This window comes from Trichomonas vaginalis, chromosome V (genome assembly GCF_026262505.1).
Source record: "Trichomonas vaginalis G3 chromosome V, whole genome shotgun sequence".
Taxonomy (NCBI): Eukaryota; Parabasalia; order Trichomonadida; family Trichomonadidae; genus Trichomonas; species Trichomonas vaginalis.
Window position 1 is genome coordinate 14,338,041 of NC_067207.1, and position 25,798 is coordinate 14,363,838.

Here is a 25,798-nt window from a genome sequence, read left to right on the forward strand (position 1 = left end):
ATAAAGCATATTAAATGAAAGTAATTACGTATAAATTTATTTTATTATCTTATTTATTAATTCTTTAGCATGTATTGTTTAATATTAACTTTTCTGTACATTAAATATGATATCTCCAAAGTATGAATGCCTTGTAACGAAACGAAAACTTAATTTTATGTTGAATATTTGTCACAAACATTAGATTATTAAAATATATGTTGGATATCCCTTAGTATGAGACTTCATGACTCTTGTTGTCTAACGTGAGCTTTGGATTGCAAGCTCTGTGGTTAACGAACATAAATTAATTGTAAAGTTTTCAAAAATTTTCATCGTTTCTATCAGCATCTATTTTTCCTTTAAAATAATATATTTGTATGAATACAATATTTAGTAATTTTTTTATTTCCCATAATTTCATTCAAAATTTCAGAAAAAATTAATTTCTATTCAATATTATTTCAGCTTCAAAACACTTCATTCTTATAGATGTTGATTCACTAAAGTGTGATTCTATTTATATGAGGTAGGGGCATGAGGCTCGGCAAGTCTTATTGCTTTTTACCTCAATTTAGGTATTAAATAATTATAATGATTCATAGTGGCCGCTGCTGACTGGCCATCAGCAGTCCCCTGGCCAAGATTAATATAATTATTTAATACTTATCCAGTTTTACATCAATAACAACAAAGCTAATCAATCATCATTCAGAAATGCGGGAAATTACTACTAATATTAAAGATTGATAGACATTAGGCTGGCCACCTTCTGTCTAATATCTTTACGAATAAAAATAATACTTTTTAAAACAAATTATTTAATAAATTTTATTAAAAAACAAAATCAAATATCAAATTGATCATCATTCAACTTGATGAAGAAGCGGCATGCTACATATTCTTCTTTGCATGATTCGTTCATTGAATTTCTTGTCTTTCGCAATTCAGATATTACACGTTCTACATCTGCTTCACTGCACGAAAGTGACATCATCCTTTTTCCAATTGGTCTTATTGCTTTTAGTTGCTTTATGCCATTCATGTACCAAAACTTGCCATCATTTTGAGCAAGATGATGACCATTTATAAGATGGGAATCATCTTGCTCTATGAAGAAATCGTAAGCATCACTCAATTCCTTGGCTCTATCGTCTTTATTGATCGTTGGATCAACTGTTGATTCGGCAATTGCTCTTTGTCTGAGGATTGTTATCATGAATGTGTATAGATCTTTTATCTCTTCATCTACAACATCCCAGACCAAGGAATTCCTCGAACCATCGGCATTTGTTTCGGCTGCATGATCGTCGTTAAGCATTTGTTCCTCTTCTGCTTGCTGGATCTCTTCATCATGCTCGGCTACCTCGTCAACACGTTCTGTTCGTTCTTCTTCAAGGATTTCGCCGAGTTTCTCAAATGTGATCTCGCGATTGATGATCCTCAGGGAAGGAATCGTTGGGACTTGCACATCTTTCAACTGCATTATAGGTGGATAGCTTGTCTTTCCTCCAAAACCCTTCTTGTCTCTGATGATCTTCCTTGCTAACGGTGTAAAGCCGAAAGCAAACCGAAGCAAATCAATTCTACCATATTCTTTCATATCATTTTTGAATATTGTAGTGATTGATCGGAGAATCTCTTCACCATCTGGCGTTAATCTTCCTGCCATTTCATCCAACATCCCTTGGCACTGTTGTATCATCAGGAATGCATAAGCACCCATGGACTTGTTGGATTCCAGCCATAATTGAAGTTGCTTTAATGGCTTGAATATCATTAAAGCATCTTTAAAGAGTGGAGGAATTCCATCACGTGTCCATTGTAACTGTTCACGTGTAGCTCTGGAAAGGGATAGTGGAAGATCTCCACTTCTTAAAGCAGTATTAATTGTTTCCAGATTATCAAAGATGAAAAACAGAGTATCATATATGTAGAGCCAGCGAGTTTCCGGGATTGATGGAACCCTGATCTTGTATCTCGCTCTCATATCGTGATTCTTAAAGATAATGATAATCTGGTGAACTCTATTCATCAGTTCATTCAACAATGGACATTGCTTACGTGCGTGGACAATAGCATTGTTCAAGACGTGGTTAAGGCAACGAATGTACACGGTTTGTAAGCCAGGGAAAAGGGCTCCTTCTGGCCTCCAGTGGCAGAGTCCTTTAACCTGGGCTGGCAAACCATCTCCGACTACTCCAGCTACGTGGTTTTTATTAACCTTAAGAGAATCAAACCACGTATGGTAGTCCTCGTATGTCCAATTAGTCGAAATTGTTGTGTCGAAGAATTGGTGGCGATCTGTTTTGCCTGGATTGCACACACAAGAGAATAGACCATGACGGCTGCCGTGTGTTCCGCAGTCCAGGGAAATTGAGAAGATGCGGAATTCCTCGCAGAACTTTAGGCCCCGAGAGGAGTCTGTTTTGCCTAAAGTAATCAATGCCTCTCTGACACCGCGCCGTGTGAACTCAATGTCTGGGATTGTAAAGTTGATGCCCTGTTCGCGATTGACTTTATTTTTAAGCCATTTGGCGAAGCTCTCTAGGAAGCTTTTAAATGCTGGCTTCATTGTGGCATAAAGGCTTATATCTAGGCTCGCAATAAGCCTGGCAATGATCTCTTCTAACGAAGGATCATTACCAGAGCCAACTGCTTGCTGAGTATTCTCAACTTGGTGCTCAGCAGGAACGTAGTTGGGCATTGGGAGTAAAAATTTGCACTTATGATCTTTAAAATCATTTTTCCTGCTTTTTTTAATGCATCGCACGAACTGCCCTTGAACTAATGTTTCACTACATTCGGCACAGTATGTAAAGAGCCTTCCTTTGTCTGATTGATTAGGCTCATTCTCATAATAGCCGATCGTAGTGAAACATTTTTTCCACACTTTGTTTCCAATGTTTCAGGAGTTGGTGGATATTTCGTCTTCTTAAATGGAATCCACTCATCATATACATGAGGATCCCATGCAGTCATAATAAAAATAAAGCTTTTTGAATATATTCAATTTTTAAATGATATTTTCACGGGTTAAATATAAAATAAAGAATAAGATGTAAATTATTAAAATATTTAATTTTAAATTTTGAACCCGTGATAAATATTTTTTTTCATTGTTATTAATAATGAAAAATAAAGCTTATTTCAATGAAAATTGTTCTGCAAATTTATTTCACTTTTGACCTCACTTTTCCGTAATTCAATTTTTTACTTTTAATATTTTAGATCTTCATAATATCATTTGAAAAATTAACCATATAAAAAAATCAAGTTATCAATTCACTTTTTCCGTAATTCAAAAATCAAAAATATAAATAATATATCTTTTTATCAAATATTATTATTATATTCTATGAAAAATAAGGTCCGGAAATTTTGCGGATTCCCGTAACTCAATTTTACGGAAAAAGTGCAGTAAACTATTCAAAATACGGAAAAATTGGTGTAAACTAATGATTTTACGGTAAAATCACGGAAAGTCCCGGAAGAATATATGTGCCTATATGAAATTATACAAAAAATGAATCAAACGCATTTTAAAAGATTGTTCTTGTATTATAAATGCTATTCGCAGATTTATTAGTTGAAGAAAATTACCAAATTTTTGCCGATTTACAAAAAATGATTTACAAAGCATATTTTTATAAGGCTTAAAAAATCTTTAAAATGTCACCGGTGACGGAAATCCATGGTAACCAACCGCGGTTCCCGTTTGGAATGCCATACTGAGGATTTTGGAAAAAAGTTTTTACATGAACATGTGTATATTTAGGGTTGTTAGATTCCCGACGATAGGTGTCTTGGAAGATTTGCCTGGTGTCATCATAGTGTCTTTAAATCAAAAATTTTATTTTGGAGTTAGTTTTATTGATTTTTCAATAAAAAACATTTCTAAAACAAGAAAATAAAACGATAAAATATTTATATTTTATATAAGGATCTTATATATTTAAAATAAATATCATTTTATTTTTTTCATTGGTGTCTGTCAAACCATAATACACTATTCAAAAATTCAATGTGTCTTGCGGTTTCAAAAGACACCTTCAAATTGAACGATAGCACAGACACTATTGAATTTTACCCATTGTATTTAGTTTTTACCCTTTTTATTTTTAAGAATTAATGACTGAAACAGCCGTTTTGCTATGACCTCAATCACTTTTATTAAGGGTTTCGTTTTGCGAAAAAAACGTACAATACGCAATTTCGTTAAAAAAACATTTAGCTAGCAATTTCGACCTTTGACTCCACTCAAGACGTCACTTTTTTAATTTTGCGGTATCATATTTTTGGAAAATCTTTATGAATATTATATAAAAAGTCTCTTTAATATCTATATTTCATATTTTTATCGATTTTTAAAGTTTTTGCGAAAAGTATTCAATTATTTTTGCTATTTGGTCGGGTAAATGTCAGATTTGCGACATTTTCTGATATGATATTCAGATTCTACGTTGATAATAATGCTTATAGAACCCTCTTGCTATTGTGTCAAAATTGCGAAACCGATAGCAAAAATATCTCGCAATATCAAAATTGAGATATTGAGTGAATTATGCATTATAGAGATTAAAAATCTGATTTGTGAAAACATCTCATCAGTTTCTAGCTAATTCAAAAATCTTTACTATCTTATTCGATTAAAATGAAAAGGGAATAGTTTCATTATGCTTTAAATGACAGCCTTATAATATAATCATAGTTTTCGCTCAATATGCAGCATTTTTTTTTCGAAATCTATGGTCAATGTCCTAAATACTGATTGCTTTGCATTCATATCTCTTACATTTTCTATACCCACATCACTATTCATTGCTATTCCTATCTTTTTCATTTTTGTTTGTTTCTCATAATTTCTCAAAAAACATGATAACTTGATATTTGTAAATATCATACTTTATAACGTAAATAAGAACTTGACCTATTAAGAAAAGCAGTAATGAAAAGAAAATCTGAAATTCATAAAAATTACAAGTTTCTGATGACAATTAGCTTAATTAAACCAGGTACAAGATTATATAATTGTATTTTCTATCCAATTATCCATATAATATCTTATCCAGAAAAATAACTTGATCAATACCAAATGATTTTTTAACTAGTAAATAAAGTATTTTCTTTACACACACATTGTATATCATAGTTTTTTTTTTGGTTTCGCAAAACATCCAAAAACAAATATGCTATAAAAGTGACAATTTTAGCAAAACGAAACCCTTACTTTTATTTATTATTTTAAATATTATTTAATTTTATTATTTGAATAGGCCAACTTATATTTGAGAAGCTCAATTTGAGACACTTAAAACATTGAAATATCATAAATATTGAAATATTAAAAAGTGTATTTCAAAATATTGAAATTATAAAAATTTATAATACTGAAATTGAGACAAATTAATAAATTCAATGCGTTTTTTTTGAAATAACTCTCAAATATTATTTTTTGTTTATTTAATGATGAATAAATATGATTGCTTTAGTCAATCATAAAAACTGATTTAAGTTTAAAATAATGAAAGGATAATTTGATCGTTTTTTAAAATACAATTATTTTTGATGATTTGCAAGAATCTTTGAAAAGAATATAATATAGGTTCTATTATTGTAAAATTTATCCAAATCATGTATTACATAAATTACGATTAAAACGATGAAAGAACCAAAAAGTGTGTTTTGTGTTTTGTTGTTGCGTGTTGGATGCGGGATCCTGTTATTTCCGAAATCGACAAAAAATTTGGAAATTTAATTTCCGAAATCGAAATTATATTAATGTTTTTAATATTCTTATATCAAAAGGATTAAAGTTCATTAAGAGAAAAACAATTCTTCTTCTTCAATCTATTGGCGCATTTATTTCTACACGCCAATAAGGAAGGGAAAATTATAAGACACCATGGTGTCTTCAAAACGCTAATTTTTGATATTTTTAACAACCCTATGTATATTATATGAAGTATATTGATAAGGTAAAAATCAAATTTTATTGCATATTCATCGAGAAAATAAACTAACGAATCCCTCAAAATTGAGAGGGTAATCCTCCTCCTCTCAAATAAACGTACATACGGGTGCACCCTTAACCTTTGCTCATCGTTTTTATAATCTTTTGAATGGAATGTAAACCGCTTCGGGCCAAAACATGTGCAAAGAGATGCATCATGTGTTAAATGATATATGTTCAAAATTAACAGAGCGTTTGACCACTTCAAATTTAATCTCATATTCTGATCCAGAGCGCGTTCTAGGTTGTTTCGGATGGACACGATGATGTTATATGAAATATCCAATTAATTCAACTCGTTTCAATTAAAATATTGAAATTTAAAAAAAAAAATACTGAACGAATTGTTTATAGATTATGGTTAAGTTGTCCTTGGGTTAATTGATTTATAAAAAGATAAGCGATATAATAAACTTGATATTTTTTATTCAATATTTTTTTTTTAAATTCATGGCAGGAGAAGAGGGGAAAATATAAAAAAGTTTATATATTAAAATATCAAAATAAAAATTACTTCTCTTGTTTTTCTTAAATACCGAAAATATTCACATCTGGTGCTTTTGTAATATCATCGAACTTTTCGAGTTCGAAATCAGGGATATCATCCATTGGTTCATTCTCCATAGCGGTGATGACCGCTGGAGCGACATCTACGATCATTTCTTGGTCTTCATCGAGATATTCTTCGAACTTCGGAGCTGGTTGCTGCTGCTGAGGAGTAACAGGCATCATAATTGTTCTGTCGTTCTTTGGTATGGCAGCGTTGATTGGCTTGATCGTGTTGCCCTCCTGAACGATCATTGGTGCCATTGGAGTGTAAGCCGGCTTCTTTGGCTTGTTCATGCTCTTGCAGTATCTTGGGATATCACCACAAAGCGATTTGACGGCTGTAACTGTTGTTCTCATGAACTCAATGTAGTTTAATTCTTCGTACTTTCCAGATGATGGGTGTCTGAAGTCGAAGAAGAAGCCGTAGACGAGGTTGGCCGATTCTACATCGTGGTATCTGAGTGGGAGATCGATTGTAGGTGATTTGAAGAGAGTATGAGATGCATCGCGAGATGTATGGTGCATTTGGGAGTAAATGTCTTCAAGATAGTTGCAGCATGAATTGATCTGGCTTCTGAGACCTGTATCTCCCATGGAAAGCCTCAACGACGCGAAAAGTGTGGATGTGATGCATCTTGCGTAGAGAAGCAAGTAGTTCTTATCAGCGACGAATCCGAGTGCGAGGAAGAATGGTCGGGAAGCAAGTGCAAGCGAAAGGGCTGGGAAATATGTGCCATTTGAGTCATCATCTGTATTGCACAAGTTAACGAGCTCCTTGAGGTAATCGTTGCAGTAGTTGAGTGACGACTTAATTATTGGAGACACAAATTCCGATTTAACTGGTGGAATTGAGATCGCAGCGTTTGTCAACGCGAGAGATGCGTCAAGATGGTAGCAGAGTGCCTGGTAGACGATGAAAAGGGAGTAGAAAGACTGGTTCTGGGTCGATCTTGCTGCAAAGAACTTGATTTGTTCCTTAATCTGGAAATAGACTTCAGCTGTCTGTCCGGCCAAGTAATAGCCACCGAGAGGTCCGTAGAAGAGGTAGCTCTTAGATGTAGTAACGATATCGCGAACGCGCTTGTAGATGGCTGCAATCTGCTGATTTTGCATGACTTCGTAGGAGAATTTGAGAATTTTGAGCATGCAATCAAGGGTGCAGAACAAGTAGCCCTGGCAACTCCATTTGATGAGTTCGCAGATTCTGTAAGTATGGATTAAGAATTTGTTGAACATTCTGAGATTCGTTGGTGGGAAACCGCATGTGTCCTTGTCATTATCGATAAGCTTGATTAGAGAGTAAGCTGCTGCCGCTAATGACGTAGAAACTTCCATGAAAGTTGTGATCGTATTCTTGTTCTTCCAGCTGTTGTAGTGTGCGAAAATATTTTGGGCTTCGTTTTCCATTTTGGTAAATGCGTTCAGATAATCCTTCGTACGCTTGGAACATTTATTCAAAATTTCGAGCGAATGTGTTTCATAAAGTTTAATGTTTTTCTGATAAAATGTTTTCAGTAATTCCATAAGAGTGTTAATAAGCATAACATAAATTGGAAGATTGTGAGGTGTATTATCCAATGGCAGAATCGTCAAAAGAATTTCAGTAGAGTCGATAATAGTCTGCGAGCATGCTGTTCTTGTGATGGTGATAATGTTTGTGCCTGGTTTTGTTGTTGAACTATTCTGTGTGTACGAGTAATTTCTGAAAAATTGTGGGAAGTTGAATTGGAGTTTTGTTTCAGCGGCAATAAGCATAGTTAAATCATTTAAGTTAGATGATCCTTTTAGTCCTTGCATTTCTTTGATAATACTATCAAATAAGTATTGGATGATCTCTGTTTGGAACTGTTCGAAGTTCTCTTCACGGAATTCGGCTATGATAGATGATAACGCTGACGCGAAAGGAAGAAGTTTCTTAAATTTAGGGATGAAAAAGGGCAAACCTGGAAGATCGGACATTTTATTTACTTTTTACCTAAAAAAATTTTTTTTATTAATTTTTTATTTTGAATATTATTTTGGATTGATATATGAATTGTAGTTGAAAAGGAGATGATATATTTTGCCAACGATACGTAAATTAATTCATTGAAAAGCTGAAAAGTGACTACAGCACTATCATTTTCAATAATTTTATAAAAAATTGATTATATATTTGAAAAATTGCGTTGTCAATAGATTATGTTATGGTTATTTACTATAATAACACAAATAAAAATGGTCTTTTTCCTTTTTGTCAAAGTTCGGATTAATTAAAGTTGTATATGAAATATTAAGCTGAATAGAATTAAGTATTAAACGTATATTTTGACGTATTTTCTAATAGCCTAGTTGATCATTGAAAAAACCATAATTTACTGGAAAATGGGAAAATTAAACAAAATTTGATCATCCAAGACCCCAATATAATGAGGTTGTTATCATTGATATATGTAAAAATAAAAAATCCCTGAAACATATCGGTTATCATTATTTTTAATCTTTTCTCTGAAAAATTGAGGGTGGAGGATAAATCATTTGAATCATTTAATATGAAATAATTTGTTTATGTAGTGAAGAACTATTAAACTAAGTGATAAAAAAATTCGATTCGATTTTATATTTTCTCCCATTTTGAGAGAACTCTTTCCAAAATTATAATAAAAAGCAATCTGAACATGGCACCTATAAAATATATATTCTGGAAAATGTAATCAGTTTTGAGACATTGAAAGAAAAATGATAAAAGGAAGATAAAAAACAAATTCTGGATATAGTTTAGAAGGCGCAATAAAAATGATTAATACTTGTAAATATAATTCATTGAATTATCGTTTGTAAATTTCTCTTATCATGACAGTTTAGTTTATATAACTAAATTTTACGGAAATATTTTCCTTTCCCAATTTGATGTAACGATGTTTTTATATAAATTCATTTCAGTCAATAAAGAAAATTGAATAAATTTTATTGCCAGCAAATTCTTGATCTAATAACGAAATATAAAAATATGCAAAGAAAATGATATATATCAAACATTTTTACAATAAAATAATTATTAACAAATTATAAAATATTATTTTTTGGGCGCATTAGCCTTATTTGGATTAGTTCTAATAGCTAAGTATTTTCTTTTCTGATTAGTTGTTTGTTGTGGTCTTTCATCACTACTTGATGAAGATGATGAAGTTGATGTTGATGAGGAAGATGAAGATTCAGCTGAGGAACTTGAAGAAGATGAAGATTCAGCAGAATATGGTTCTTCGCCAGACGAAGATTGTGCTGGATGGAAATTGGCTCTAATATTTTGAGGAGTTCTTTTAGACAGCTGTAATTTCGGCTTCTGTTCTTGTGGACTTTGCTTTGCTTGTAAACTTCCAGATGGTTTACTTTGAGGACTTTTATTTGGTTTATTTTGTGGACTTTGTTTAACAGGTTTTGTTTCTTGTGGAGTTTGTTTTGTTTGTGGACTTTTAGTTGGTTTTGGTTCTGGATCATGGTATTGAGATCCTCCTTCATATACTTTATTAACTTGAGAAGCAGAGACCATGCTTGTTGGTGTTCTTCTTGCTGTTTGTTTCTTCATTGGTTTATTAGGTTTCTCTTCTTTTGGAGGTTGTTGTTTAATTTCTGTTGGTTTCTTCATTGGTTCTTTAGTTTTCTCCTCTTTTTGAGGTTGCTTTTTTTCTTTATTTTTGGATTCATTGAATTCTTGAATGATCCGTTCTCTCTGTTTGTTCAATTTCATAATGAATGAATTCTGGTTTTGTTTTTCTTTTTCTTCTTCTTCGTTTTTCTGTTGTTTATCAAGTTCTTCTTTCCGCTTCTTTATGTTTTCTTGGCTCTGACTTGAATGTTCTTTGACGTTATCGATGATTTCTTTGATGTTCTGTTTTTCCTTTATTAACTTTGTTGTTATGAAACTTAATTCAGTATTAACTTCTTCTTTTTTAATGATTCTTTTACCATCTGAAGATTTTGAAGTATTATCTTTTGACTTATTTTCTTCTTCTTCTTCCTTTTTCTTTTGTAGAATCTTCATTTGTTCTTCATAAATGCTCTGATCTTTTTCTTTTCTCTTTCTTTGTGTTTCTGCTTTCTTTTCTTTCTTTTTATCATGGCCCAATGATTTCTTGAACTCTTCTAAGTTCTTTTGCTGTTCAATAAATCTCCGATTTTCTTCTTCTTTGTCTTTTTCAACTTTCTTCGCTCTTTCATCAATTGATTGCTGATCAACATAAGCAACTGCTGGAATTGGATCAAATTTTCTCTTTGATCTTTTTGCGAAATTCCTTGTTGGTTTTGTTTCTGTTTCTTCTTTATCTTTCTCTTCATTTACTTTTTGAATATTTTCTTTCTCTTTCTGTTCTTCTTTCGCAAGCCTTTCCTTTTCAAGCCTTTCTTTTTCTTCTTTTTCAAGTCTTTCTTTCTGTTCTTTTTCGCGTCTTTCTTTCTGTTCTCTAGCAAGTTTTTCAAGTCTTTCCTTTATAAGTCTTTCTTTTTCTTTCTGTTCTTTCTCAAATATTTCTTTCTGTTCTTTAGCAATTCTTTCTTTTTCTTTCTGTTCTTTAGCAAGTTTTTCTTTCTGTTCTCTAGCAAGTTTTTCTTTCTGTTCTCTAGCAAGTTTTTCAAGTCTTTTCTTTATAAGTCTTTCTTTTTCTTTCTGTTCTTTCTCAAATATTTCTTTCTGTTCTTTAGCAATTCTTTCTTTTTCTTTCTGTTCTTTTTCAAGTTTTTCTTTCTGTTCTTTAGCAAGTTTTTCTTTCTGTTCTCTAGCAAGTTTTTCAAGTCTTTCCTTTATAAGTCTTTCTTTTTCTTTCTGTTCTTTTTCAAGTTTTTCTTTCTGTTCTTTAGCAAGTTTTTCTTTCTGTTCTCTAGCAAGTTTTTCAAGTCTTTCCTTTATAAGTCTTTCTTTTTCTTTTTGTTCTTTCTCAAATTTTTCTTTCTGTTCTTTTTCAAGTCTTTCTTTTTCTTCTTTTTCAATTTTTTCTTTCTGTTCTTTCTCAAGTTTTTCTTTTTCTTCTTTAACAAGTCTTTCTTTTTCTTCTTTTTCAATTTTTTCTTTCTGATCTTTCTTATTTTTCTGTTTCTTTCCTTTCTCTTTATTTTCTTTGTTTGTTTTGCCGTCATCTTGATTTTTAGGATTACTTGGAACAACTTGAGAAAAGGGAGGAATAAATTCACTTAATCTTTGATGATAAATATCATTTTGTTGTGGTGCAGGTCTTTCAACTTTTTCTTTATTTGTTGTAGTATTTGTATCTGAGTCACTATCAGAAAGTGTAAAACTAGTTTCATCAAGAGAATCTGTTGTGTCTGGTGGCTGTTGAGTAACATCAATAACGATATTCAATGGTCCTTGATATTGAGTGGAAGAATTTGATTTATCATTAGAAGTTGATTCTTCTTTGTTTTCAGGAGTTTCTTTAACTTGAGGAATTGGTAATTCTTTTTTAATTTTTTTCTTTGTTTCCTCGATTTTCTTGTCACTTTTCTGTTGATTATTTGTGTCACTTTTCTGTTGATTATTTGTGTCACTTTTCTGTTGATTATTTGTGTCACTTTTCTGTTGATTATTTTCTTTTGTAGTTTTTTGTTCCGAAAGTTTAGATTTTTCTTGAGACGCTCTGTACCATGTTGGGCCTTTAATTATACTATTATTTGCTGGCTCAATTGGATGAGGATTCCAAGTTGTTTGAGAATTGTTTCTACTTGATTTTTCTGAAATAAATTCAACACCAGATTCATCTGAAGAATTCAAGTATTTCTTTTCACTTGGAGGAATTGAACTTGACTGTGTTTGCGAATTCACTCTACTCAGGTGTTCCTCAACCAATTTATCAACATCACTATCATCACTAGATTCTGTAACGAAAATTCCCCATTCTTGTAAATCATTATTTTCCTCTTGTTGTTTTTGTTTTGTGCCTTTATTCTGTGATTCAATGTTTGTTGGTAATATTATTTCTTCGTCTGAAGATGAAATATTAATAGCTGGTTCATAATCATTGATTTCAATATTTTCTTTCAGTGGTTTTTGTGCTCTTGGAATATCATCATCATTGTCGCTTTCTTCTTCTTTCAAACTCAAAGTGAAATCATCATCACTTTGTTCTTTCTTAACTTGTTTAGGTTGAGGAACATTATTTTTAACAAGATTTTCTTCAACTTCAGACTTTTCTTCATCATTTTTAGAAGATTTAGACTTTTCTTCATTTTGATTTGATTTTGATTTTTCTTCTTGATTGTTGTTATTGTTATTTTTAGATGATTTAGGAATTTCTTCGTTGTTTTGTTTAGGTTTAGATTTTTCTTCATTTTGATTAGATTTGAATTTTTGTTCGTCGTTTTCAGCCATTTTCAAGATATCGAAATCTGAATCAGTGTCACTTTCGACTTCAAATCTCTTTATTGAGCTGATTTTCTGTTGTGGAGGAGAAGGTAAAATTCCCAGATGATTTGAAATTTGTGGAGAAGTAGGAACATTTTGTCTCTTTGGCGAAATCATGTTTGGTGGTTCAGGAGGAGCAGAACTCTTTGGAAATGAGTTAGGCATTGAACTTTTTGGAAATGTTTTAGGCATCGAATTAGTAGGAATAGATTTGAGTTGAACTAAAGGAAGTTTCGGAGATTTGATGTTTCTTCTTACATCACTTAATATTTGTGGTTGATTTTCTGTATCAGAAATCTCTTCAATAGGATCATCCAATTCTGTATTCACATCTGTTATTGATTCTTCTTTTTCTGGTGTTGTATGTATTGATTCCGTCATACTCTTGTAAGGAGAAATAGATGATGAAGATGTAGTTTTATTTGTTTCTATTTCTTCATCATCAATAGCTTCGATAACATCGTCATCTTCATCTGATGAAAATTTACTTCTTTTCTCAGTATTCAAATGAGGAATCATAATATTTGCTTTCTTTGGTTTCAAAACAGGAGATTTAAATTCTGTGTTAAGTTTTGTTTGTTTAGACATGTTGTATTCAGGATAAATAGTGTGTTCAGGGTAACTTTTTGTCTTGTTTTGTTCTGTTTCCTTTTGTAATTCTTGTTTTAATTGTTTAAGTCTTTCAACAGCTTTTTTGGCATCATTAAAAGCGTTTTTGATTCTTTCTTTGAGAGAAAATGGTGGTTTATATGAAACAACAACAGAAGGAGTGTAAATACCTTTCTCTTGTTCAATCTTCCTCTTGATTTCTTTGATTGTTTCTGCCCCAGCTGAGGATTCTTCAATTGATTCTTTATATTCTTTCGATGACTTGATAAATTGGGCCAATTGTGGTCTATTCTGTATGATATGGAGCATTGATTCTTTAAACAGGTCTTTTGTTGAAACTCCTGAGTATGTTTCAGTAAGTTGAGCAATTTCAATAATTTCTGACATGACATCAAGTAATTCTGAGTCTTTTTCTTTGCAACTGTAGTAATCAATCAATCCTATAAGCAAATCAAAGAATTTTGGATCTTCATCAACAATTTTTTGGAACATTTCATTTTGTATTTCAAAAATTGTCTGCGGTTCTCTTGAATCTGTAAAGATAGATGGTAACTGTGATCCAGTTCCAATCCAACAATTCGAATAGTATGAATAAAAGTAATCAATTTGGTTAAATGAAATTATTAAAGTAAATTGTGGGCAATGTAGTATTTGAGTAAGACGTATTGTGAATTTATTTGGTAATTGGATTGGAAATTCTTGATCAAATATTAATTGACTGCTATGTCTATCGAAAAATTTCCAAACTTTGCATCGGCGTTTGTTTGATATCACAACTAAAGCATCCCCATCTATGCATTCCATTCTAAGTATTCCACTTGGTATATATATAGATGCATCTGCTGAAATTCCAGTGTTTGTATCAATAATTGAAATCGTTTCATCGGTAAATGATGCAAAAAGTAACTCTTTCATGCATTTTATATCTATTATATTGCTTCTAAATATCGTGAATTGTCCCCAACACAATTCCTTCTGATTAATTTTTGCAATATAGGATAAATTTTTTTGATTCTTAGCAACATATTGTATTTTTGGATTGTATGGATCAGAGACTGTCAGATTGTTTTGTATTTCGATTTGCTTTGTTATTGGAGGATTTTTTCTTGAAATTTCTGCAATACCATCCACAATTCTTTGATAAACATTTGAGTCATCTGTAGGAAAATCAACTGGATTATCTATTGAAGTAAAAACCTCAATATCATCCATGCAGATTCAAAAATCTCTGAAAGAATTTTTTTCAAAAAAAAAATAACAATATCCTTCAAAAAGTCTAGGTGCAAATGATTCTTAACTTTTCATGTTTGGTAATTTTTTTTCCTCCATTCAATTTTACGGAGTCAAATATTACTGTCAATTGATGTCTGTAAACCTGAAAATTCACATTAAAATATGTGATTATACCATTATAAATACATTAGTAAATTCGATATCTTTACTAATTAGACACAGGTACAAAAAAAAAATAGTGCGGGAAAAACTCCGAAGTATGATTATTTTCCCCTCAAATTCATGATTGCACTATCTAATTTAATTTAAGTGTAAAATTAGAACCTACTAACTATGTAGATTCTAAAAAAACTTATAATTGCGATGTGTTAATATTAATTCTAATTACACACATATGTGATATGTGAATCGCCGTAATTCGACAAAATGAAGGTAATTGTTGCTAATTGAAGTTCCAAGTTCTCTGACATATTATCTCTTCAAGTGTCTTCGAATGAATGAGCATTACACATTTGTTATGCTATATGAAATATTTGGATTTGCATATGAAAATTCCCTATTTTAAAACTTTTCGAGACGCCAGCACTTTGAAATTTTTCTGGACTTTACGTCAGTTAAACTTCATCATTTCTAACCTGAGAAAAGGACTCATATTTAGGGTGTACATCGGGGCCATGGATTTTTTTATGATACTTGGATTTTTTCTGATACTTGGATTTTTTATGATCCATGATTTGATATATTCCTGATTTAATCATATATCCCAAATATATATCATATGCACATGTCATTTCTATAATTATTTTGAAGCTGCAATGACGATATTGAAAATTTTCAAATTGGTTTCCTAAAAAAAGATGCTTACTGTCTTATTAATGGAGGCCATACAATCAAATAATCATTATAAAATACTAATGGATCAGTATAAAGGGTACATTGATACATGGGATGCAATATACCTTATCGATTCTGATGAAATTAACTCAACAACAAAATTATTCAAAGAAATAAAGGATAATTTAATTGATACTGGGTATTTTACGGCCCAAGATATACTTGATTTGATTGGAAGAGTTGGTCGAAAAAGACCCCGTTATCGACGCGCGTACATAGAATTAATGAAGAGTATATATGAAGAATATCATTGCGATGACAATTTTGGAATTGATTTTCTTTCAGAGTTTGATAGATTGATAGTGTAAACCCATATACATGAAAGCGTGCATGCATAAAGACAGGTATTGTCAGCAATGACTACCTGCCCAGTTATGAGTGATCAGAGAATTACCATCTCAGGCTTTTTGAGAACGTTTCAGCCAGGACCCTCGTATGTTTCTTGTAAACGAAAAAGGGGATTTGACAGAGTCAAATCCCCGCTCACAAAAAGTGGACTTTACATGTCAAATTTTATATGCATGTAATGTCCACTTTTATGAGTTTTAGGAAGGAATTGGAAGCCATGAGTTACTGACATTGCATCAGTATCTCATAGCCTCCAATTCCTTCAAAAAATGGGAGAAACTTTGTCCGAATAGTTTAACATTCGGACAAAGTTTCTCCCATTTTAAGAAGGAATTGGAGGGTAAGAGATATACCATATGAATGTATATCTCTTACCCTCCAATTCCTTCTAGAAAGTGTCCAAACTTTGGGTTAATTGCAAACTATTAACCCAAAGTTTGGACACTTTCAAGTGGAGATGGAAGGCTTTGGGGTATATATTAATACAATATACCTCAAAGCCTTCCATCTCCACTACAAATGGGAGAAACTTTGTCCGAATAGTTTAACATTCGGACAAAGTTTCTCCCATCTTTCAATGTAATTGCTACCTGTGAGGTACTGACTTGAAGTCAGTGCTTCACAGGTAGCAATATCCAAAAATTTAAAAACATTTTATCAGTTCGTTAGAGAACTAGAGCCTCCTAGGTACTGAACCAGAATCAGTGCCTAGGGACTCTAGTGATCTATATAAATCTGAGAAACTTTGAGGAAATTGTTCGACATTTCCTCAAAGTTTCTCAGCAATTTAGCGAGGAATGTTCGTTATCGTGTAGATATTTATAATATATACATGATAACAAACATTCCCCGCTAAAAGATGTAAAATCTTATAAGAAATAATTGCAAAAGAATAACAAATTGCAACAAATTTTATATGAAACTGAACCTTATGAAGTAGTGATTCAAGATCACCGCCTCATAAGATTCAGTTTCAATCTCAAGTATCTCAAAAGTAAGGCTCTATTTTTTGCCATGTAAAGTGTCACTTTTACTGTCAAACCGTTTTTATCGTTTTCGTTTACAACATTAATATTAATTCAATAAGCTATGGTGTCGGATCTGCACTTACTATTGCTGTGCACAAAAACAATACTGCTTTCGTGGAATTACTTGTTTCGCATGGAGCCAATGTCAGTATCGACCCTGGTTATGAAGGTTATTCAATTCTCCATCTTGGAGTCATAAATAATAATCCAAAAATTGTTGATCTTCTAATTTCGCATGGAGCAAATATAGACGAAAATAAGAATAATTTAGGTCTCACGCCTCTTATAATGGCATCATTTTTTAATTATAAAGAAATCGTTCAAGTTCTGATATCACATGGCGCAAACATCAATATAGCTGATGTTTATGGAAATAATGTTATAAATTATGCGCTATTGTATAACAACAAAGAAGTCATGGATGGAACTTCATATTTTTTCAAAGATTTGATTGCAAAAGGATATAATTTAGTCAATTCTCTTGCATCAGAAAACAATAACAATGATTTGATTGAACTTTTAATTACAAATGGCGCAAATGTTAATGTACAAAATATTCATGGAAATACAACTCTGCATATAGCAGTTACACTTTCTAATATTGAAAGTACCGAATTACTAATTTCTCATGGGGCCTCAATAAATTCTATTAATATACATGAACAGACTCCTCTTGATATTGCAATGATGCGTGTTATGAAAGAATATAAGGATTTTCTCAAACTCCACGAAAATGAAATAAAATTTAGTAGAGGATATAGCGATGGTTATGTTGATACTTCTATGGAGGAAAACGATTTGGTTAATCTCTTAAAATTGCATGGTGGAAAAATTAATTCTCAGGGTGAATTCAACTTTGATACAATATCTATTATGAACGAATTTTTCTGGACGAAAGTTTCAATTAATGCCATTCATTATTTATGGTATGCTTTAGCGGGCATAATAATTGGTGCCATTTTATTGGGAATATTATATCGAAAACTAACTAATCCTTGTAGTTCGATTTTTGTCAAAACATTATTTTGGATATTTTGTGGAATTATTTTTTATGTTTTCGTTCAATTTTGCATGTATTGCTGGAATGTCAGAGCTTTCATATTGAGAATGTTGAGGTCCTATTTTTGTATATAAATTTAGCATCGTGTTAAATACGAAGTTTTACTGTGTATATACTAAATTTCATATCTTGCAAAATAAAGTGTTTTTCTTCATAATTTATCTTTTTCATTGATTTTTGCACTAAGAGAAAGGAATACTTCGGATGTTTCTTTAGAATTAAAATGTGTTGTATTATGAAAAGGAGTTCTTCCATCTTTATTTTTTCATTGATATTTGGACCAAATGAAAAAAGAAAATCAGTTTCTTTATTATTTTTATAAGCTGCAAATTACATTACTATTTTAAAATGTTAATTTATGATGTGTTGTTTCTTCATAATTTCCTGTTAATTGATAATTGTTCCATGGGAAATAAGGATTTCAGCTGTTTCTTTACTATTTAAATATGTGGCATAATGAAGCGATGTTCTTCCATCTTCACCTTTTCCATTGACATAGTAAATGATGGAACATCAAAAATTGTAGAATAAACAAAGCATCTATGAAAATTCTTTCGCAAGATTATTAAATAATTCGCGATAAAACAAATCGATCTTTATTTTGTATTCATTCATCAAGAAAGTAAATAAATTAATGTGTATGAAGTTTCCATATTTGAATAAGATTGATTTATATAACTTAGACTTTTGGATATGGAAAATGAACTCGTTCATTGATGAAAAATAGTGAGTTATTTTGAAAATAGAAAAATTTATATATAACTTTATACAAAAAAAATGAAGTAGATAAATGATTACCATCCATAATTTGGCATCTCATTATCAAGTAATGAGTTGTCCATTGTTGTAGCTGTTCTCTTTGTCTGTCTTCTACCGTTAATTGGCTGATCAAAGTCTACATTCATTGCTTCGAGAATTGATTCCCCTTCACGAATTGTTGAGTCGTTGAACAGAGACAGATCATTATCGAATGTAAATCTCTTGACTCCGAGGGAATGCATCAATCTGTCCCAAATACGGAACATAACAAGGATAGAAGTAAGAAGCATGATAATAGGAGCAGCAAATTTCCAACAGTCACCAAGAACTTTGATTGTCTTGATATCATTCATGAATTGATAAGTTGGTGAATCTTCTCCGCCAACTTGCATGAGATAATGGTAGCCAATTGTTGGAGCAAGACGGCCAAGGATTACCACAAAGAAGTAAAAGGTCAAATCGTTAGTTCCATGTGGAATAAATTTGAAATAAGATCCGAGGCGAACTTTTGTTAACGACCATGTTCCAAAGGTACAGAGAATCAACAAAATAGGGAATGTAATGAAAAGCTCTGAAATCCATTTAGGAACTTTGATATGGCAGAGTTGGTAGAAAGGAGAATATTTTGGCTTGAACGAGATTGTAAGCTCGCCCCAAAGGTATGCTGCGCTAAACAATGCAGTAATAATTGATAGTAAACGTAAGAAAATTATTCTTGTCGTTGATCTCGTTTTACTGTTAAGAGCCTTGATGCAACTGTTGGCAGTTTTGGCTTCTGTAAACAGTTCAACACAAGCTGATGACAGAGCTTTTGTAATTTCGTCGGTATGATATAAAACATCTTCTAAATCTGATCTGAGTGCGATATTAAACTTGACATCCTTGATTTTTTGTGCATGTTTGCCTAATTTAAGGCCTGTGTAGTGTCTTTGCTCTGGAAGAAGGTTAAGATTTAAGAAATATCTCATTGTTTCAACACTTGGCTTAAGATTCTTCTCAAAGAGTTGGGCGTATAGTCTGACAGCTTTGCTTGGAGCTGTTTCGAGTATTTCTATAATAGATCTTGCATCATAAATTGCTTGAGCCGCATTACGACTAACCATGGCAACTTCAAAGAGATGGTATTTCTTTTTGACTTCGACGTTAGCAAATCTCCACAATCGAATTGGGAGCGCGATGAATCCATGGCCGAGAAGGAGACAAATAAGGATTAAGCCGTATGCCGTAGATAAAGCCTTCAATAATATAGGTAGCATACCGAAAGTAAGTGTTTTAGTAACAATGAGGATTCCGAGACCGATGAATACAAGAAATGCGGCCCACAAGTACCAGTAGATGTTGTATCTGATGGCATACCAAATTTTTGAACCCCATGTCAGACCGTAATTGTATGTATAGAAGCTTGTGATTGTAGGAGTGACAACCCAACCTAATACAAATGAAATCCAATATAAGGGACTATAAGATTTTGAAATAACATTCAATAATCCTTTAGGAATTTTTGTTGGATCCGATCCAAATAGTACCCAGCTTGCGTCTAATGGGAGAATACCAAAAACTTGGAAAATGGCTACTAATAATGCGAGAAAGAGGATAGATGGAATATACCAAGGTAAGTAAAAGGCTCCAAAGTACCAAAATAAGAAAATCGTTAAGATTGTACATATAATTGGAATGGCAATTCCAATTATAATTGATAAATCCATAAAATCTGTCACTTTTATTGATTTTACACAGTTCTGACAGCAATTGCCTTTCTACCGGATTTAGCTCGTAAGCAGAATAGTATCACTATGTCATGTGATATAACATGGCATGCTCATTTGTCAATAAAACTCTTAATTTTAACCCCAAATTAACAATCTGCAAAATTAATCAGAGATAATACATCTGTTAGTTTATATGCAGCTTAAGAGCAGATGAGTTATGTCAAATCTACTATGTAATGGTTCATTCTCGACATATAAATTGTATTATGAATAATTTTTGCACATTATCAAAAAACTTATATGATGCATTGTATTTCGATATTTTTGTTGATTTCCACATTATGGGTAAGTAAATTCATTTTAGAATTCCTAGATAAGGAATGAAATTCCATCACTTCATGGTTTTTCTGATAATCATCATATGAAAATGCTTTTATAGCATGTAGTGATATTTTTTATAAGGTCGAATTGATCACATTTCTTTGTAAACTTCTGAATTTTCAAGCAATTCAATTCATTTTTTGATGAATTTAGTATCTCAGGATTTATTAGAAGGAGATTTAGTATCTCGAGAAGGAGCAGAAAGTAGTCTAGATATACCATTACTCAAACAAAAAAGAAAGCCATCGAAATTTTGGAATCATTTCAAGGCAATTCTTTTCAGGAGATTAGTATTATTCAGACGAACATGGAAAACTACTGTATTTTCAACATTTGCAACACTTCTTTTCGCATCTTTAGCACTTGTTGCTCAATGGTTGATTGCAACTCTTTGTAAAGAAAAAGATGTTCCAATTACTTTTAATTCATTTTCAGTACTTCATGATAACTTATTTATTGTTGCTAACGAAACGATGCTTGAAAAATACAAAAGTTACTTAGATTTGATAAATCAAACATACTTTAACGATACAGGCAGATATCCGAACTTCACGTACTTCAAAACTCGAGAAGAAGCGAATTCATTCATATATAACGAAATTACTACGCAAGTTGAACCTCCATCACAAAGAATGGGTTTCTACTTCAGAGGTAATGGAACAGACGATATCCCAGTTATATACAATACTACATGGATGATTCCTGATACCAATGTAACGCAACCTCTCTACGCAGAAGTCAATGATTACAGAATTAAGTGGAAGAAGGCATACGGTGTAAACACTGACTTCAACATTTCATTTGTTACTCTCATGGAGCGTGTCCTTGACTTTATTTTCGGCCAAATCGCTCCAATGCTCCTTTGTGGCAGTTTCTTATCAACAATTCCAATTATAAGTTCACAACCGATCATTGATACAGTTGGAGAAGTCCGTGAGTACATGCAAAGCTGTACATTAACACTAATTCCTTATTGGACAGCCACTTTTTGTCTAGATTTTATTCTTTGGTTAGTAACTGCTACATTAGTCTGGTCGTTGTTCATTATCGCACGTACACGAGCTTTCCTTGATAATATCTTCCAAGTTTGGTACATTTACGCTGCATTAGGTCCCTCATTTATATTATTTATTTACACCATCAGTTTCTTCTTCGATTTACCTAATTCTGCAGCCAGAAATGCCTTTATCATACTCTGTATCCTCGATATCATCCCTGTTGTCATTGACATTGTCAGATCTTACGAGCCAAATCCTGTTTGGCTTGATTGGATCTTTGCAATGATTCCAAGTCTTACCATGCAACGTATTTCCATGGGCGTGTTGATTAGAATGGGCTTCATGACACAGACATGGACATGGTACTGGAAAGATCGCAATCAACAAGCTTATTACATCATGGAATTCGCTGGAATTGTTGAGTGGGCAATTTTATTGGCTATTGTAGAAAGAGTGAGAATATACATGGCAAGAAGAAATGCAAGGGCAACATTCGGTAATTACCATGATTTCTTTGAAGAAGAGAAGAGAAAACATCCAATTACTCAAGAGGCAAAACAAATGGAAGAAAATGTTCGAAATTCAAAAGATTACATTGTCAGAATTTTGAATGTTTCTCGTTTATTCTTTAATACAGCAAATGAACCAGTACCTGCTGTAAACAGTGTAACACTTGGTGTAAAGAGAAACTCTATCTTCGGATTCTTGGGTGCAAATGGTGCAGGAAAAACTACTTTGATTAGAATGATCACTTCACTTTTGCCACCTTCTGACGGTGAGATTGAGATTGATGGTGTTAACTTGAAGGATATGACTGATAAGACAATATTGAGTATCTGTCCTCAGTTCAACACTCATCTTTGCTTCGAAATGACTCCTCATGAGCATTTTTACATGTATTCACTTTTACATTGTTTGGATAAAAGTGACGCAAAAAGATTGGAAGCACAACTTATCCAAGACATGGAAATGGAGCATCTTAAAGATATTCCTATCAGAGAATTGTCCGGTGGTGACCAGAGAAAACTAGCTGTTGCACTTTCTTTCCTTGGTCCATCAAAGATTCTACTTTTGGATGAACCAACAGCAAGTTTGGATCCAGTCGCTTCCCACAAAGTCCATGAAATGATTCTCAAGTACAAAGGACAGAAAACATTCATGTTGTGCACTCACATCTTAAGCGAAGCTGAATTCTTGTGCGATAACATCTCAATCATGGTTAAAGGGTGCGTTTACACTTGCGGATCACCACAGTACTTGACACAGAAGTTTGGTACTGATTTCAGAATCGATTTAATGCTAAAAGATGAAACAGATGAAACTGAAACAAAATGTGACAAATTCTTTGAGAAAAATTTGCCAGGAGCGAAATTGACAATCAAACGTCCGAAAGCAAGGATTTACTCTCTTCCTGCCAAATCAATGGCTCTCTCACAACTCTTCAAGATCATTCAAGAAGGAGAAGACGGAGATAATGGAATTTCATACTTCACTTGTTCATCTTCTTCGCTTGAAAGAGTCTTCATGGAAATTGTCCACATGTCTGAGCATAGTGATATGGTTGCTGTTCAGAATAACGATACTTTGTAAGTTATATTTTTTTGTATTAAATATCCTTACTATTTCGAATATTGACTCTTTAAATCTATTTCTTTCCATTAATTTATGAGCATATTTCTTTAATCAAATTGATAGATTTATGCTTTTAAAAAAAAGAATTATAAAATTCAAATGAGCCGAATATTCTGTAAATCATATATAATGAATAAGCATTAACCATAGAACAGAACAGAGAGTTTACAGCATGGATTTTAACTTTTCGTATGAATTGTATTTTATTCCATTGCTAAAGAACTATTGCAGAATACATTTTTGCATAATTTTTGAGATCGTAAAGTTATACAATAGTATAATTTTATATATAACATACAAACATAAAAAAATAATATATAATATTAAAGGATTTTCAGGGGAATCTAGTATAATTCAATTGTTTTTGTTAGTTTCTTATTATTTTCTCTTGTAAGAATATGTATAATCGTTTGAAAAGTGCTGTCTGAAAATCTTTGAGCACTTATTGCTCGAATAGAAGAGAGGAGACTTGCCTTCAAGATTTCTCTTTGTAGCATCAGCTCCTCTAGCTAGTAATGTGTTGATAATTTCAATAGCATCATTCATTGTAGCATAATGTAATGGTGTATTACCGTGAGAATCTTGACAATCTATATCTGAGGTAAAGTCTAAAACACGTCTTATTATTTCTATACACTTCATTTGGCAAGATATATGTAAAATTGTCTGCTTATATTTGTTTTGATGATTGTAATCAACACCACGAGTTATTAAAATGTTAACTGCTTCTAAATTCTTGGCTCTTATTGCAGCAAATAAAGGTGTTTCATTATCTTTATCTAACGATTTTGTGTCGGCTTGATTATCTAATAGTAATTGTAGCATTGGCATGAATTCTGTCTTTTTAACTGATAAATGTAGTGGAGTTTCTCCGTTTAAATTTTTTGCATTAATATTTGCGTTATTTTCTAGAAGACACTTAAGTGACGAGATTTGGTTTGTATTTATGGCAACATGAATAGGTGAAACAATGTGTTTGTGAGAGAAATTAATATTTGCCTTATAATCAAGTAACATTTTAATACAATCTTCTGATCCTTTTGCTGCAGCTTCATGCATTGGAGTCCAATAAAAATATGAAGAATACCTTCCGAATCTGTTGCATTCACATCAGCACCTGCTTCGCATAAGAACTTAACAATAGTAGGATTATCAATTTTGCATGCATAGTGTAAAGGGGTCTTATTAAACTTATCTTTGAAAGAAATTATGCTATGATGTTCGATTAACAAAATAACGGCTATTAAATTTCCTTTAATAACTGCGAGATGAAGTGGTATTCTGCCCTTATCGTTGGGAATATTGCAATCTGCAGTGCAATCCAGTAAAAATCGTATAACGTTTTCTTGATCATTCCAAACGGCACGATGTAAAGGGGTCCAATTGTCATGTGTGATGGAATTAACATTGAACCCATTGGTCACTAAGCTCTTTAATCTCTTCAGTTGACCAATAGCTGAAGTAGAATGTATTGTTGCCATCCAAAATTTTCTGAAATTTCAAAAAAATCTTCAGAACAAAAAAATGCCTATTATGGGTGGACTCGTGGATCTCATAAGTGAGCCAGAAGAAAAGGATTGCCTCAATCTCAGCTGGAAAGAGAGGATTGTTGCCTCTATTGTGTGCGGTTTCTTCTCTTTCTTTGCTGGAACAATGTCTATTTTCGCTATTGCATTATTACGTATCAGAAAGTTTGCGATTTTGTTTGCAATTATGAATTTGATGTTATTCTTATCATTAGGTTTCATTATCACTTTCAAAAAATTATTCTCATCCTTATTCCAGAAAGATAGAAAATATGCAGCGATTGGTTTATTCGTAGGAATGTTCATTACAATGTTTTTTGCATTCGGAAAAGTAAGATTGATTGGTGTTATTATAGGTTTCGTTTTAGAATTTGTTTCTTTCATTTATGTAGCTTTATCTTATTTACCATTAGGCAGAGAACTCTTTGCCAAAATTTTCCACTTTTAAATACTAAATTCTATCCATATATATCAAATAAAATTGTTATTCTTTCCAAAACCTCATCATACTTTAAATTTTTCTCGAACTAAGCAAATCATTCAATATTTGGATAGTTGACTTCAAATATGAAATTGTATTTCAAAATACTTTTAGATATCAAAGAGTTACGGAAGGAAAATGTATCCAATATACATATTTCTTTTAGATTACATATATTTAAAACATCATTTATCTAGATATAAGATTCAAATTTCTATTTCCATGAAAT

At 32.1% G+C, this 25,798-nt stretch overlaps 8 protein-coding genes across 8 annotated transcripts, besides 2 other annotated features; 3 read left to right on the forward strand and 5 right to left on the reverse strand.

Annotated features, from left to right (window-relative positions):
* Positions 1–3,710: part of a mobile genetic element that runs on past the window's edge.
* Positions 827–2,686, reverse strand: TVAGG3_0335050 (ribonuclease H-like family; the record flags this gene model as incomplete). Its single annotated transcript, XM_001327784.2, has 1 exon — positions 827–2,686. One exon carries the CDS (start codon positions 2,684–2,686, stop codon positions 827–829), a length of 1,860 nt encoding a protein of 619 aa, XP_001327819.2.
* A 2,407-nt stretch (positions 3,711–6,117) lies between the features above and the next one.
* On the reverse strand, positions 6,118–8,506 carry TVAGG3_0335060 (uncharacterized protein; the record flags this gene model as incomplete). Its single annotated transcript, XM_001327785.1, has 1 exon — positions 6,521–8,500. The coding sequence occupies one exon, from the start codon at positions 8,498–8,500 to the stop codon at positions 6,521–6,523; it is 1,980 nt and encodes a 659-aa protein (XP_001327820.1).
* Positions 8,507–9,596: 1,090 nt separating this feature from the next.
* On the reverse strand, positions 9,597–14,732 carry TVAGG3_0335070 (WD40 repeat-like family; the record flags this gene model as incomplete). The annotated part of the gene is made up of 1 exon (XM_001327786.1): positions 9,597–14,732. One exon carries the CDS (start codon positions 14,730–14,732, stop codon positions 9,597–9,599), a length of 5,136 nt encoding a protein of 1,711 aa, XP_001327821.1.
* A 1,355-nt stretch (positions 14,733–16,087) lies between these two features.
* Positions 16,088–17,064: a mobile genetic element.
* A 72-nt stretch (positions 17,065–17,136) lies between these two features.
* On the forward strand, positions 17,137–18,208 carry TVAGG3_0335090 (proteasome regulatory particle assembly; the record flags this gene model as incomplete). Its single annotated transcript, XM_001327787.1, has 1 exon — positions 17,312–18,157. The coding sequence occupies one exon, from the start codon at positions 17,312–17,314 to the stop codon at positions 18,155–18,157; it is 846 nt and encodes a 281-aa protein (XP_001327822.1).
* Positions 18,209–18,845: 637 nt separating this feature from the next.
* TVAGG3_0335100 (LMBR1-like membrane protein family) lies at positions 18,846–20,678 on the reverse strand (the record flags this gene model as incomplete). Its single annotated transcript, XM_001327788.1, has 1 exon — positions 18,878–20,548. One exon carries the CDS (start codon positions 20,546–20,548, stop codon positions 18,878–18,880), a length of 1,671 nt encoding a protein of 556 aa, XP_001327823.1.
* Positions 20,679–21,075: 397 nt separating this feature from the next.
* Positions 21,076–23,713, forward strand: TVAGG3_0335110 (ATPase activity, coupled to transmembrane movement of substances; the record flags this gene model as incomplete). The annotated part of the gene is made up of 1 exon (XM_001327789.2): positions 21,076–23,520. One exon carries the CDS (start codon positions 21,076–21,078, stop codon positions 23,518–23,520), a length of 2,445 nt encoding a protein of 814 aa, XP_001327824.2.
* Positions 23,714–23,940: 227 nt separating this feature from the next.
* TVAGG3_0335120 (ankyrin repeat-containing protein DDB G0279043 family) lies at positions 23,941–24,621 on the reverse strand (the record flags this gene model as incomplete). Its single annotated transcript, XM_001327791.1, has 1 exon — positions 23,941–24,621. One exon carries the CDS (start codon positions 24,619–24,621, stop codon positions 23,941–23,943), a length of 681 nt encoding a protein of 226 aa, XP_001327826.1.
* Positions 24,622–25,086: 465 nt separating this feature from the next.
* Positions 25,087–25,536, forward strand: TVAGG3_0335130 (vesicle-mediated transport; the record flags this gene model as incomplete). Its single annotated transcript, XM_001327792.2, has 1 exon — positions 25,087–25,536. One exon carries the CDS (start codon positions 25,087–25,089, stop codon positions 25,534–25,536), a length of 450 nt encoding a protein of 149 aa, XP_001327827.2.
* Between the last annotated feature and the right edge of the window lie 262 nt (positions 25,537–25,798).